Source organism: Populus nigra, chromosome 15 (assembly GCF_951802175.1).
Source record: "Populus nigra chromosome 15, ddPopNigr1.1, whole genome shotgun sequence".
Classification (NCBI taxonomy): domain Eukaryota; kingdom Viridiplantae; phylum Streptophyta; class Magnoliopsida; order Malpighiales; family Salicaceae; genus Populus; species Populus nigra.
The window spans coordinates 11,811,168-11,824,939 of record NC_084866.1 but is presented as its reverse complement, the minus strand read 5'-3'; the positions used below and the strand labels follow the sequence as shown (position 1 = coordinate 11,824,939).

The following is a 13,772-nucleotide window of genomic DNA, read 5'->3' as shown; positions in this document are numbered from 1 at the left end:
GTACCTTACTCCATAATTATAGGTATTCCTTAGGAGATGTTTAAATTAAGGAAAATTTGCAACTCGTGGGTTCAAATTTGGTTCTTCCATGTTCATAATTAATACCCTTACAACCCAGCCATTCTTTGTCTTACGATTCACACGTAGTAAAATATATTATTGACCCTATATCTAATTAATTAAATTGTAATTGAATCAATAGTCTAATTACCTAGTAGCATGTTCTGAGTTGGTTTTATAAAAAACAAAAAAAGTAAAATCTCAGATTTTACCAAATCTATCACCCAAATTTTCAATTTATTCTGCTCAACTAGAATCCTTATGTTTTAGAAATTTCTTAATTATATCTTTTTATTAATGTTTTTATATATTTTCTTGCAAAAAAAGGGTGTGTGTTCTTAGGAAAGTCTACAGGAAACAGTAACAAAAAGCTCCGAAAGACTTGTTGAGAAATGTCTCAAGACTTCGAAGGACTTAAGAGATAAAATAATTTGTTTTGGACTGTATTAATAATTTAATAGTGCGGTAGGGTTTAATCTGAAGTTTCCAAACACAAAATTTGGATTTTTGGAGGCCTCTGTGTTTCATCACTAAAAAAATATCCTCCTGTGGATTTGGCTGGTAGCTAGTAAGGTTTTAGAGAGGTTTGTTTGATTGATTTCCTTCCTAGTTCAGCTCTCTCCTCCTCTCTCCTCCTGTCTTCTCTTCCACCCCTACCCTTATCTCCACTCTCCCTCCACAACAAAAATGGCTTCCACGACCACTTTCTCTATTCAACACCCAACATGGACAACATCAAAACATCCTAAGTTTCATAAACCCTACAAAAACCTCCATTTCCTCTCTAACCCAACTTCTCATTCTCTTTCCAATCCTTCTTCCATCTATTCCTCTTCTTTCCCTCTCAGTCCCAAATTCTCTCTTCTAAACCCACCACTTCCATTTCACCCTTTGCATGATTCTTCTCATGACCGTCTCCTTGAAGACTTTGAAATCCCCACCATTTGTAGCCACCAAAAGCTTGAAACTTTGATCAAATTTGACCAAATTATGCACGGAGAGTCTTCGAAAAGGGTTTTCATTCAAGACCCACCTTGGATTTCTGCTCATTTTTGGAAGGGTATGTATAAAATAGCCAATAAAAAGGTGAAGGTAGAGTTCAAGGATATTGAGAAGAGGAAGTATAATTTGTTGAGGAGGCGGCAAATTAGGGAAGAGACTGAAGCGTGGGAGAGAATGGCTGATGAGTATAGGGGGTTGGTGAGGGAAATGTGTGAGAGAAAGTTGGCACCAAACTTGCCTTATGTGAAAGGTTTGCTCTTGGGGTGGTTTGAACCATTGAAAGAGGCTATAGAGAAGGAGCAGAAAATGGAGAAATCCAAGAAGCAGAAGTCGGCATTTTCTCCCAATATTGAATTGTTACCTGCTGATAAAATGGCAGTCATTGTTATGCATAAGATGATGGGGTTGTTGATGGTGGGGCATGAAGATGGGTGCGTCCGGGTTGTCCAGGCTGCAGTGCAGATTGGCATGGCTATAGAGCAGGAGGTGAGTGTTAACAGTTGCTGTTTTGTTTCTAAGTTCTGACTTAGTATTGGGATGCAATTGACATTATTATTTGTGTGGTTCTCGATTTTAGGCTGGAGGGTATATGATTAATTAGCTAAATCTGAGTAGTTGGTATGCATATAGTGTATTGTTGGTTGCAGGAATGTGGTGCTCTTGTCGAGGTACTATTTGGAAATTCTGTTTGAATAATGTATCTCAGTATTTTTGAATATGTGTAGGAAACACCAAAGTAGTGAAATGACTTTTAACATTCAAAAGGCTACTGTTATTTAGTATATAGATGAAAGAATAATACTGCCAACAGGAGATATAATTGTATACACTTTAGTCCATTTCTATAGACAGATTCAAAGTTAATTAAGAGCACAAATAAAACTTGAATATTGTTCTTGAACTTGATGCTAAGTTCGTGTTAGGCTTTAGCTTGATTTAATGTAGATAAACCAAACTTGAAAAGTATGAAACTCAACTTGTTGATTATGGCCCTAACTACCGTATATGACTTGAGAACAGGCTTAATTTGAGCTACCCATAATGAGATGAAAAATCATCCTGCAAAATCTATGCAAAACATCAAACTTGATAACTTAATTCTACCATTGAGCTACCAGTTCTCTTTCTTCTCAGGTTAGAATTCATAATTTCTTGGAGAAGACCAAGAATTACCAAAGGAAGAAGACAATGCATGAAGTTCAAGAGACCATGGACAAGGAGAAGGAGGTGCTCAGGAAACGTGTAAATAGTTTGATTAGAAGGAAAAGGCTCATGGAGGTGCAAAATCTGGTGAAACAGGATGAAACTAAACCTTGGAGTCGAGGTACACAAGCTAAGGTTTGTAGCCCTCACCATTTCTTTCTGAAATGGCTAGCTGTGCCCCTTCACCTATTTAAGTTTTGATTAAAGTTTTTTCTTTTTGGGTTTCCCCATTGTTCTTTCTGTCTTTTGTTCCCCCCTTTCTACTTTCTAATGCACAGTATAATTTTGCAGCTCGGAAGTCGTCTAATAGAATTATTAACTGAAACAGCTTATGTACAACCTCCTGTTAACCAGTCAGAGGATATTCCACCAGATGTTCGACCTGCCTTTAGGCACATATTTAAAACTTTAACAAAGAACCCAGGGTGAGACTTTATTTTCTATTGCCTTTTGTAAGCCATTTTTTCCATGTGCTCCCTATGCAGATAGGTAATCATCTAGTAGATCATTCTCAGACATCTCAGTTTTTGGGTTCTTCTTAGGGAATTGGTTGCGTAAGTGAGCGTTGGCCAGTATGTGATTCTTAGGTTCCTCGTCTTGGTTTCTGTTTGACCATTGACATTCAAGATATGGCTTTATGTTTGATTATTTGTCCATAGACTTCATTCAAAAGATGGCTTTATGGTTGATTATTGGTCCATTAGTTTCTTAGGGAGGGTGAATGGTGGATTTTTTTTTTGTTGGTTATTTGCTTTTACTTCCAATGCTTCACTCCTGGTGCCATTTTTTTTCATGACTCATTTTTATCCATGTAGGCAGAAAATTGTGAAGAAGTATGGGGTTATAGAATGCGATCCCCTCATCCTCACAGGGCTTGATGGAACAGTGAGTCAAAACAAAACATCTTTCTCATTCTGAATTTGAGGATTTTATTACACTTAAGTTTAATTTCCATTACTAAGTTGTTCTGAAGTTGCCTACCCATTTAATCCACCTAAATAATTTTAAACAAAGTTAATGCATTTCAATTACCCTTTTCCATACTTCTCGTTTTTCTTATCATGAAGTCAGCAAATGCTTCCAAAGGATCTTACCATAGTACATTTGACATCTCAAGCTTTTTATTGGTCCTTCAGAAGATAAGGAAATTGGTTTCTGATGGTATAACTCATTGTTTACTTGGTGCATAGATCTGGTATGACTTTTTTCAAATCTTTATTTTGACCCCACTAGGAACATGTCATACTTGTAATCCTCTATGAATTTGGGGAACGGGTGCAAATATTGGAGCTATTAAATGCATGTGAAATTGTGACTTTTGGCCTTTGGATGCTCTACTAATATATGGCATCTCTGTCCTAGTGCAGGCTAAGCACATGCTGATTCCTTATTTTCCAATGCTGGTGCCTCCCAAAAAATGGAAAGGGTATGTATGAAACACAAAGGATAGATAATGTAGATATCACATGCTCTTTCTTAGAAAGATCATTGTTACCTTTTTATGAGAGGCTGCAAAGGTCCAGGGATGTTGTTTCAAGTTATAGCTTAAAAAATGGAAGTATAGAATCTTGACTGACCCTGGCATGCTTTACCCAGCTGAGTTTTTCCTTTTGAAAAATAATGTAAATATGGACTGCACATGGCCAACCAGAATATTTTCTGTTATTTTGAAGCTCTTTGGAAGTTTTATTGTCAATTTATATCAGAAATCCTTGCAGGTATGATAAGGGTGGGCACTTGTTCTTGCCTTCGTATGTCATGCGCACTCATGGATCTCGGCAGCAACAAGTTGCAGTCAGGAGTGTTCCTGGGAAACAGATGCAGAAAGTATTTGAGGTGAGTGCTTCTTCTTCTTCTTCTGTTTCTCCTCTTGCATAGAAATAAAGAAAAGGGCTGGCTTGGCTGGCTAGAACTTGTGCAGTAATTGTGGAGCAGCTGGCAGGTTTCAGGCATTCTCCAAGTGGACACCCCTGTCCTGCTTCATGATGATAACAAAAATACTGAACAAAAAGTTTAATTATATATCAGATCAACAGGATAGTGAAAGATTATGTGGTATCATGAAATAAAAATAAAATCTAATTGATTTAAATTAATGGTCCTAGGACTGATATGTGCACATGCAATAAGTTGATAGTATAGGTTATTCTAATATTTTTACGATAATTATGCACATCACCTTCATCCAAATATTAAGACCATTAAACCTATACTGTTGAATCTTATTTCTAACTTATGATTTGTTCTTAAGACTGATGTCATTGTAAAGTGTGGCAATTGTTTTTTTGGAATGGGAAGTGTTCGTATAAAAATGCTTCTTATGCTAAAAGATGACATTTAATCTTGCCAATTAACCAAAATTTATGCCTGGGTCTGAAGTATGCTGCTTTAGATTCCTTGTCTAATGGTAATAGTCTGATCATGTTGCTACTTTTCAATCAAGCCATGGCTATTTTTTTCCATCATGAAGTTGAAATATGACTTGATTTTGGTCTGATGTTATATAAACAGGCTCTGGATACACTCGGAAATACCAAATGGAGGGTGAACAGAAGATTGCTGGATGTGGTGGAGAGGATATGGACAAGTGGTGGTAACATTGCGGGCCTGGTTGATAGAGAAGATGTGAGAAGAACCTGAACTTTCTCGGCAACAATTTCTTGTGAATAGTTGGTTGTGTTAGTTGCATGGGCAATGGGATCATTTGAAATTTTAGAACATACAGTATGGCATTATGCAACCATTTTGATAACTTCCTGTTTGTTGTGAAAACCCATGCTAATTTGATTTGATCCTTGAAATCTCATAGAACACATAATTTTAGTGAAATAATCTATCATGCAGTTAGAATCTTGGTGTTTGTATATACTGCCACAAGCGAATAGTCCTCTAGTCAATTACAATGACAAAATTTCTCCAATCTGTTAATTTTGTATGCTGTCAATTTGCCATTTAAACAACTTGAGATGTTTTTGATTTCATACTTTGATGGGTTTCAGATTCCTATACCAGAGAAACCATCCTCAGATGATCTAACAGAAATTCAAAAGTGGAAATGGAGTGTGAGGAAGGCAAAGAAGATAAACCAAGAGAGGCACTCTCAAAGATGTGACACTGAACTTAAGCTTTCTGTAAGATCTACTTCCTTCTCAGTTTTAAATTGACAAGATGTCTGATTGCAGTATGCTGCAACATTGAGTAGTTGATTCAATTGATTCATTCATATAAATGAATGCTTGCGAGTTCTTATGCCAACATAATCAAGATTGTATTTATTGACAATCTCTATATCTATCACAATAAATTATTTTTTGACTTCATAATCACTTAAAAGCTCAAGTAACCAGATAAATTTTGATTTTGCATGTCTTGCCTGATAACATGCGTATCAATGCTTTACCTTTCATTCCACAACCATGGCTTATGCAGGTGGCTCGGAAACTGAAAGATGAAGAGGGATTTTATTATCCTCACAATCTTGATTTTCGAGGTCGTGCATATCCGATGCACCCACATTTGACTCATCTAAGTTCTGATCTTTGTCGAGGAGTTCTTGAATTTGAAGAAGGAAGGCCATTAGGGAAGTCTGGATTACGTTGGTTGAAAATACATCTAGCAAACTTGTATTCAGGCGGGGTTGAAAAGTTGTCCCATGATGGCCGTCTAGCATTTGTCGAGAACCATCTAAGTGAGATATTTGATTCAGCAAAAAACCCTGTAAATGGAAAGCGCTGGTGGTTAAAAGCTGAAGATCCTTTCCAGTGTTTAGCTGCTTGTATTAATCTGTCAGAAGCCTTGAATAGTGCATCGCCACATACTGTCATCTCCCACCTGCCAATCCATCAGGTAAACGCGTCACCATAAGCATGGTTGTGACAGAAAAGAAATTTGCAGCTTTTGCAAAAGAAACATGCTATAAACAATTTGTTTAAGGATGCATTTCCTTTCAATGATTGTGGCAAAAATGCAAATAAACAAGTAAATATTATCTGACAGAGACTGCTGGTGCCATTACCTTTTGAATCCAGCTCTCCTAGTCAAACTATTCCTGAATTTTAAAGGTTGTGGCAGAGAGCTTAGCTGTCACTTGAAAATATTTTCAATTATAATAAAGTAAATTTAGATGAAATCTGCCACTTGTATCACAAGGCATGAATCATCCTTCAATTTTGTTTTCATATGTTTAGGATAAAAGTGTATATTTTGCATGATTGATCTACCATTTTCAATGTGGCTGAATTTGTATGTAAAAAGAAGTTTGAACTAATATGCAAAATGCCACACGTGTGCAAAACCCATTACAGTGTAATATTTCAATAGCTTCCACTGAAGTTCTTTTAGTTGATAATTAGCAAAGATTGCTGTGCCTCACTTCTTGAGTTTTGTTTCTTTCATCTCCTTATGTCTTGTACTATTTCTGGTTTTGTTTCCTCACTGCTGTTTCTTGTTCTAGATAGAAAATATTTCTTATGAAATGTTACCATGGTTAATTCTCTTATTTAAGAACCCTCGTGTACTATGCCTTACTGATTGGTTTTTTCTTAGATATTATATCTCATGCATGTTGCATCTTTTGATTAAAAGCATCTGGGTACACTATTGTTTCTCAGTTCTCCTTCCGAAAATAACATGCTAATGCAACCCCCACCTCTTTTCTTGTTATAGGATGGTTCATGTAATGGTCTACAGCACTATGCAGCCTTGGGAAGAGACAGTGTAGGTTTACTATTTCATTTTCTTCATGGAACAATTTATTAATGACACTGTTCACTCTGGATTTGTTTTCATTTCTCTCTTTCTCTCTTTCGTTTGCTTTTTTTTTTGGCATCATCATATAAAAAAAAAAAAAGAGAAAACAACAGAAAAACTCAGAAGTATTATTTGGTTGACATGTCACCCTTGTAATTTTTATTTTGTGCATGATTAAACCAAAGTGATGTTGTTGGCCAAAAAAAGACACCACTGTCTGGGTAATATGACATCATTTGGGTTGATTTTTGAAGGAAATGAAAGTATTAGGGTGGCATTTGACTTCATAATCTCATGTTTTATTTCAGTTCTAAATCAGAGTTGCTTGTTATGTATTTTTTTTTCTATAAAAAAAGTTGTTGAGCTGATTGTGATTATATAACCACTGCTTAGCGTTCAAAAATTTTAGTATTCGGTGAGGGTCTCCCTTAACCCCTTTAGACTCATTTATGTTTCATGAAAACAGGCTTGGATGTAGTACATAAATCACCTCTATGTTGTTCTTGCAGCATGACATAGTTACCTTATAGGCACCGTGTTTATCGTATTACTCCCTTTTTTAAAAAATGATTGAAAATACCTCTTTCTGGTTTCAATATCTTTAAAAACAAAATAAGTAGAGCAATAAACTATATGTGATTCCTGGCTCTTATATGTTACTCATGTACGCATTTTGCTCATCACCAATTCTTTTGTCCACCTTGGCTGTGCACTTTTGTACCATGCTCATTTTCTCCCATCTCCTTAAAAAAAAGTGGAACGCTGAAAAAAAAATCATAATTGAAGTTTATTTCTCAATCATTCTGCTGATTCGTTTGTAATTTTAAAGCATGCTATCCTAAACTTGATTGATCAAAACTTCATCCATGAATACCTGAAAGGCTTCTCCTGGGCCTCCCAAAACCATTTATGATCCATTGGTGAATTTAGTTATAATAATTCCAAATGATAAAACTTCAACTACGTTCTCTGATGCTGGGAATCAGAATTGTTCGAAATAGAGTTCTGTTCTTATGCTGGTTAATACACTGTTTATTCTCTTGCATTTTGAACATAACTATCTTCCACATCTCTGGCTCATTTGAACTGAAGTTATGCATTCACTTCTTCTTGTGTTCTCCAGCTGGAAGCAGCGGCAGTTAACTTAGTTGCTGCAGAAAAACCTTCGGATGTTTATTCAGAAATTGCTGTTAGGTATTCTAATTTCCTCTACAGGATGTTAACTTGTTGTCTACCATGAATATGATTCTGTATGACTGTGCATGTGTCTTTATTGCATGATTCGAATGTGCATTTGATATTTATTATTGTGCAAAATGAGACTGAAAGGATTTTTGCTGACAGGGTCCATGAAATAATTAGAAGGGACAGCAATAAGGATCCTGCTACAAACCCACATGCTTTATTAGCCAAGATCCTAGTTGATCAGGTCATTCTTTCTTTTCCTGCTCTGATGTTTGAATTATCAATATGTTTAAATAACTACAAAAGCTTGATGGAGAATAAGTCATCCTCCCAAATAATGAAGCTTGATGAAGGATAAGTCATCCTCGCACATAATGAATCTTGATGGGTTATCAATTTTTTCTTTTAATAAAACAATCATTTACTTCTGAACTTCTTTTGTCTAACATTTTGGAAGCTTTTCAGGTGGATCGGAAATTGGTTAAACAAACAGTGATGACTTCAGTGTATGGTGTCACTTATGTTGGGGCTCGTGAACAGATAAAAAGAAGATTAGAGGAGAAGGGTCATATTACGGATGATAGACTGCTCTTCAGTGCAGCCTGTTATACTGCTAAAGTGAGCATCCAGCCTAGTTATAAGGACATATTATGGCTGTTCTAGGATATGATAAATTAATTGCACTTGATTTCTAGAAAATGTCAATGAAAAGTTGATGATAGAATATAATTTCAACTAATGTGAGATATTCTAATCCTGATGTATTTTAGCCATGTTTTAATTTGTGCTGTGGATCATATGATCATCCCACTTTAGGCACACCTAAAACTATGAGAAGATCCTTGTATTCGTGGAATCATTCTCAAATTTACTCACTACCTCTTCCATAGGTGACATTGACTGCACTAGGAGAGTTGTTCCAAGCTGCTCGTGATATAATGAGCTGGCTTGGTGATTGCGCAAAGGTATGGCTCCATCACATTTGGGAATCAAATTACATGGACCACCTTTATTTTTATTAATAGTAACATTTTATTCAAATTTATTTTATTGCTTGACCATGAACCTATTATAGATTATTGCTTCAGAAGATCAGCCTGTGCAGTGGACAACTCCACTTGGCCTTCCTGTTGTGCAGCCTTACTATAAGACTGAACGACATCTTGTGAGTATTAAATCTTTACTGCATTTTTTATTTGTTAGGTGCAGGCTGCTATAGATTAATAATATACTAGTATGGTAGGTTCCTTGCTTTCATGGTGTTTGTAATTTTAAAAATGTTCATTTGCTTAACTCTTTATTGCTGGTAGAGGAATATGAAATGGTTGGTCAAAATATTCCAATAGATAAAGTTTTTTTTGAGTAATGGTAAAGATCCTTTAAGAAAACTCTGTTGGGATCCTTGCTTATAGCACTGGAGAACATTTGTAGTGAACTCATGTCATGTGACTATGACATTAAATATCACAAGAAATGAATGACATGATATTATGTTAGTTTTTTCTCCTACACCTAAGATTGGCATAAAACTTATGTCCTCTGCTTTCCCGCTTTCTTTCTTTTAAGTAAATGGAAACAGTTAGGTAACTAATTTGGTGTTGCAGATAAAAACTTCTCTTCAGATTTTGGCCCTGCAGCGGGAAGGCAGTTCGGTAAGCTTTACTCTGTTGTCTTGCTTTCAGCTCTTCTTTCCTTTCTGAAATTTCATTCACTCACAAAAACATTATTATACTATCAATATCAGGTACAGGTTAGAAAACAGAGAACTGCTTTCCCTCCAAATTTTGTGCACTCGCTTGACGGCTCACACATGATGATGACTGCAGTTGCATGCCGGGATGCTGGTTTATGTTTTGCAGGTTTGCCTTGCATTCTTTAGTACATGAAGCTCAAACCTAGTAATAGAATGGATCTAACTTATTGACATGGTGTAGAAGATTAGAAGCCTTTTATGTCTTTGATGAATGTCTTTTCAAAACAGTCCAAGTAGAGTTATTATTTGCATCATTACTTTTTATAGTTGGGTTCGCTTTTTAGGCAAGTTTCAATTTGTTCTGTTTGATGCAAACAAAACGTGGTAGGAATTAATATTCTACTGCTTTATGATAATTGAAGCTTTGGCTGATGAACATCGACATATGGCTTGAACTTGACAAGCACTTGAGCCATTTATTTTATTTTGCCCATTAGGCTCTCAAAAGATTCTAATTTAAGCCTAGGAGAATGTACCTTTTGGGTTCATTTTGATGATGACTTTTCTTTTATTCTAATAACTTAGATGCAACTCTGAACAATTAAAAATGATGCTGAATTTTTTGTATCTCCGTAACTAAACTTGTTTAACCCTAAAGACCCTTATCTTTCTTTCTTTCTTTCTTTGAGAACCCTGTAAACGCTCCCTGAACCTACAGCATGCCAGCATCAATATCAGTTATTCATCGGAGCTTGTTTTGCAAATGCTAACTTTTGTGACTTTCCTGCTACTATGATGTACTAGGTTCTTTAGTTACCTTGCTAGTCATCCTTTCTGCCCTTGAATTTTGATTTCCTCTGACCTTATTGCATGCTAGTACCATTAATGGCTTAGTGCAAGTCATTGTATTATCAAAAAATCATGTATATTTATCCATACCTAAAACGTATTTGAAGTGCTATTATTCATCTTTTTTGACTTGAACATAAATGTGCTGAGGCATTGGGGATAAGAAATGTTTTCTTATCTGGCTATGGTTGTACAGTTTCAAATGATGTAGTAAGTACTCCAAATAACTCAAGTTGAGAAACTGGAAGTGTTACTCAAGTACAGACAGTAATGTGTATCATAGTTAATGTTATCATTAAGTAGTTTCCAACTATCATCATACTTTTTCTGTGGTCCTCGCATCCTTCTGAAGTGAATCTCCTTTGCAGGTGTTCATGACTCTTTCTGGACCCATGCAACAGATGTGGATGTGATGAATAGGATATTGCGGGAGAAATTTGTGGAGCTTTATAACATGCCAATACTTGAAAATGTGAGTGCAATGGTGTGTGATGACCCAGTTTTTCTGTCTGACCAGCTCGACCTATTAAGTGAGCATTTGTCATTGTCTTCAAAGGGAACTATAAATTACCGTGTCTGCCTATCAAGTAATTTGGGGGGCTTTTTCCTTGGCCTTTTCTAGGAATAAACACCAATTTGATCTTTAAAAAGAAAGGAACAATTACAAAAAAAAAAAAGAAAAAAAAAAGAAGAAGAGCTTATGAATGCCTCAATATATCAAGTGGCTTCTTCCAGCTTCTCCCAGTAGCCAGGGATAACTGCTTGGCATTAGTGTCGCCTTTTTGTTTTTCAAATATAAATTAACTCAATTATGATATTTCTTCTTTTTTATTTTTATTAATAAATGTTGCTGACCTATATGATGACTTGGATCATCCCCAGTTACTTGAAGACTTCCAGACATCGTACCCAACATTGCAGTTTCCACCTCTGCCTGAGAGAGGCAACTTTGATTTGCAAAAAGTTCTTAGATCTCCATACTTCTTCAACTGAATCTTCATCAAATGTAAATCGGAAGCATCATCTTTGCATTTTGCTACTTTTGACCATGAAGTTGTCAAGTTTTCCAGGCATATTGTGCAGAATTAAACTGAAAATTTGAAGGAAAGTAGAAGTGGCAAAGAGAATTCTGATGCCATTGGTGAGTTTATTATCTTGAAATCAAAGATTTTTTTCTCAAGAAACAGTCCCTGCACTTAGTTATGATCAGCTCAGAAAGGCCATTTCTAGTGCAGAGGATGAAACCCTCCAACTGGCTCATTCGTGTACACAGAGAAGGAAACTCTTGGTATGGGTGGATTAAAAGAGCGTCAGATTCCTATTCTATGGTTAATTTGGGGAGACTGATCTTCGAGGGCTGCATGATATGGATCGATCATTCTTGCAAAGGCATACAACGAGTATGCTTGGTGCTTGCTGCATTTTTTTTCTTGTGCTGTGAGCAGATCACGAGAAACAAGGCTACTTGATTGTTGTAAGATCAAGTAAATCTTATTTTGCTTATTCTTTTTTTCTTATCATGTACCATTTCATCTGTACATATACAAGCATAGTAGACAAGATCCTGTCATATAGCGGGGCCATGCTAAATGTAATTTTCATATGCCAATTGGCAAACCATGTAGAAGTTCTCTACATAATGGAATGGAAGGAAATTTCATAGGTGCACATTGTTAGCTCTCCTGAGAATGGACTGTTCTTGTTTCTTCTTATTACAGGTGATTGTGCTCTGAGTTCTTATTATACATGATTGTGCTCTTCTTATTGAATTTTAAGGACCACCAGTTCTTCGTTTTGCAGCTGTAACATTGTGAATCAAGATAGTATGGTTTCAAAAGCCAGATATTGGCAGTTTCATTGCTGATGCTTCGTAAAAGTTGCTTACAGGATTTTACCATTTGTGAAAAAAACTGAGATGCGGTGGACAACTGAAACTCAGCAAGGCCACATGTTCAAAACTAGAAAATGCTCCGAAGCAGTTGCCGTCGGAGGAGAGACGAATACTATGGTGACAGGTTTGATCAAGAAAAGGCCAGGAGACAAGTTTTTCTATAGGAGATGCATGCACATGAGCTATTGAAAAAAAAGAAACAGAGGAAACCCATAATGCTATTTTCATGTGTCATATGACCATTAACATTAAATTCTGCTCTACATTAAAGATTAAAACAAATCATTGATAAACAAACAAGAAGCTAATTAATGATGTTAAATTTCTAAACTAACCTTCAGTAATATAAGGATATGATAGAAGAATTTCATAAAATTGCTCAAAATGTTTCAAGAAATTAGGATTTTTAAAATTACTCAACCATTGAGAGTCTTAAGAATATTCTCTTGAAAAATTAAAATTATATTATTGTATACCTCTGGAGCATTTTTTAAATGAAAAATATAATTATGTCTATTTGGATGGAGAATTTTGAGAGAGGGATATATTGGGAAATCTAATATTATACAACACACAATTAGAAACATTACAACATATTAGGGACTTGATTAATTATCTAAGGATAGATTAAGTCATTTACTCATTAGCTTTGACAAGGGGCATGTCCGGGGGGAAAAATAGTCACACCCAGGCACTTGTAAGAAAATACTCATTAAAAAAATAGATTATATACTTGAACTTTATACAAAAATAAAATTGAATAAATTAAAAATATAAAAACAGATTGGAGAATCACCTAATTATATAAATACAAATGTAGTCATTAGTCTCCTTCCACATTGAAGGGAGGTGGTGGGGGTTCATAATAATTGGTGTGAGGAAACAGCAGCCACCGCAGCAGCAATGGTATTTGAACGTTTGATATTGTGATGAAGAATATGTTTTAAAATAGTTTTTTTATTTGGAAATATATTAATATTAATTAACATTAATTTAATATTTTTTAAAATAAAAAATACTTTAAAAAAATATCTAAAAACAAGAGCAGAAATTATGACAAACTCATCGGACACCAGTACATCCATTTTGCTGTGAATTCCAGCAACAGTAAACAGTGCCCTTTGCAAACATAATTTTCAA

General features: G+C 35.5%; 1 protein-coding gene across 4 annotated transcripts; it reads left to right on the top strand.

Moving 5' to 3' along the window:
* The first annotated feature begins 616 nt into the window (after nucleotides 1–616).
* Nucleotides 617–12,409, top strand: LOC133674569 (DNA-directed RNA polymerase 3, chloroplastic). 4 transcript variants are annotated; one of them, XR_009835257.1, is made up of 20 exons: nucleotides 618–1,548; nucleotides 2,197–2,400; nucleotides 2,557–2,690; nucleotides 3,081–3,150; nucleotides 3,633–3,691; nucleotides 3,984–4,101; nucleotides 4,777–4,890; nucleotides 5,265–5,396; nucleotides 5,695–6,111; nucleotides 6,931–6,981; nucleotides 8,138–8,208; nucleotides 8,359–8,443; nucleotides 8,665–8,817; nucleotides 9,090–9,164; nucleotides 9,275–9,364; nucleotides 9,804–9,851; nucleotides 9,944–10,058; nucleotides 11,110–11,213; nucleotides 11,624–11,882; nucleotides 11,977–12,409. XR_009835257.1 is itself a non-coding variant. In XM_062095755.1 (19 exons), the coding sequence occupies exons 1-19, from the start codon at nucleotides 748–750 to the stop codon at nucleotides 11,732–11,734; spliced, it is 2,952 nt and encodes a 983-aa protein (XP_061951739.1). In that variant the 5' UTR covers nucleotides 618–747; the 3' UTR covers nucleotides 11,735–12,409. The 4 variants fall into 4 exon arrangements, 3 of the variants coding, with proteins under 3 accessions (XP_061951741.1, XP_061951739.1, XP_061951740.1); XM_062095755.1 differs by having other exon boundaries at nucleotides 11,624–12,409; XM_062095756.1 differs by having other exon boundaries at nucleotides 11,110–11,271; nucleotides 11,624–12,409.
* The last annotated feature ends 1,363 nt before the right edge of the window (nucleotides 12,410–13,772 follow it).

Excerpts from the sequence above, each read along its gene's own strand:
- LOC133674569 (XM_062095755.1), top strand. The coding sequence starts at position 748 with ATGGCTTCCACGACCACTTTCTCTATTCAACACCCAACATGGACAACA. Across the intron at positions 8,209-8,358 it reads TATTCAGAAATTGCTGTTAG|GGTCCATGAAATAATTAGAA; the intron begins GTATTCTAATTT and ends TTTTGCTGACAG. Across the intron at positions 11,214-11,623 it reads ACATGCCAATACTTGAAAAT|TTACTTGAAGACTTCCAGAC; the intron begins GTGAGTGCAATG and ends GATCATCCCCAG.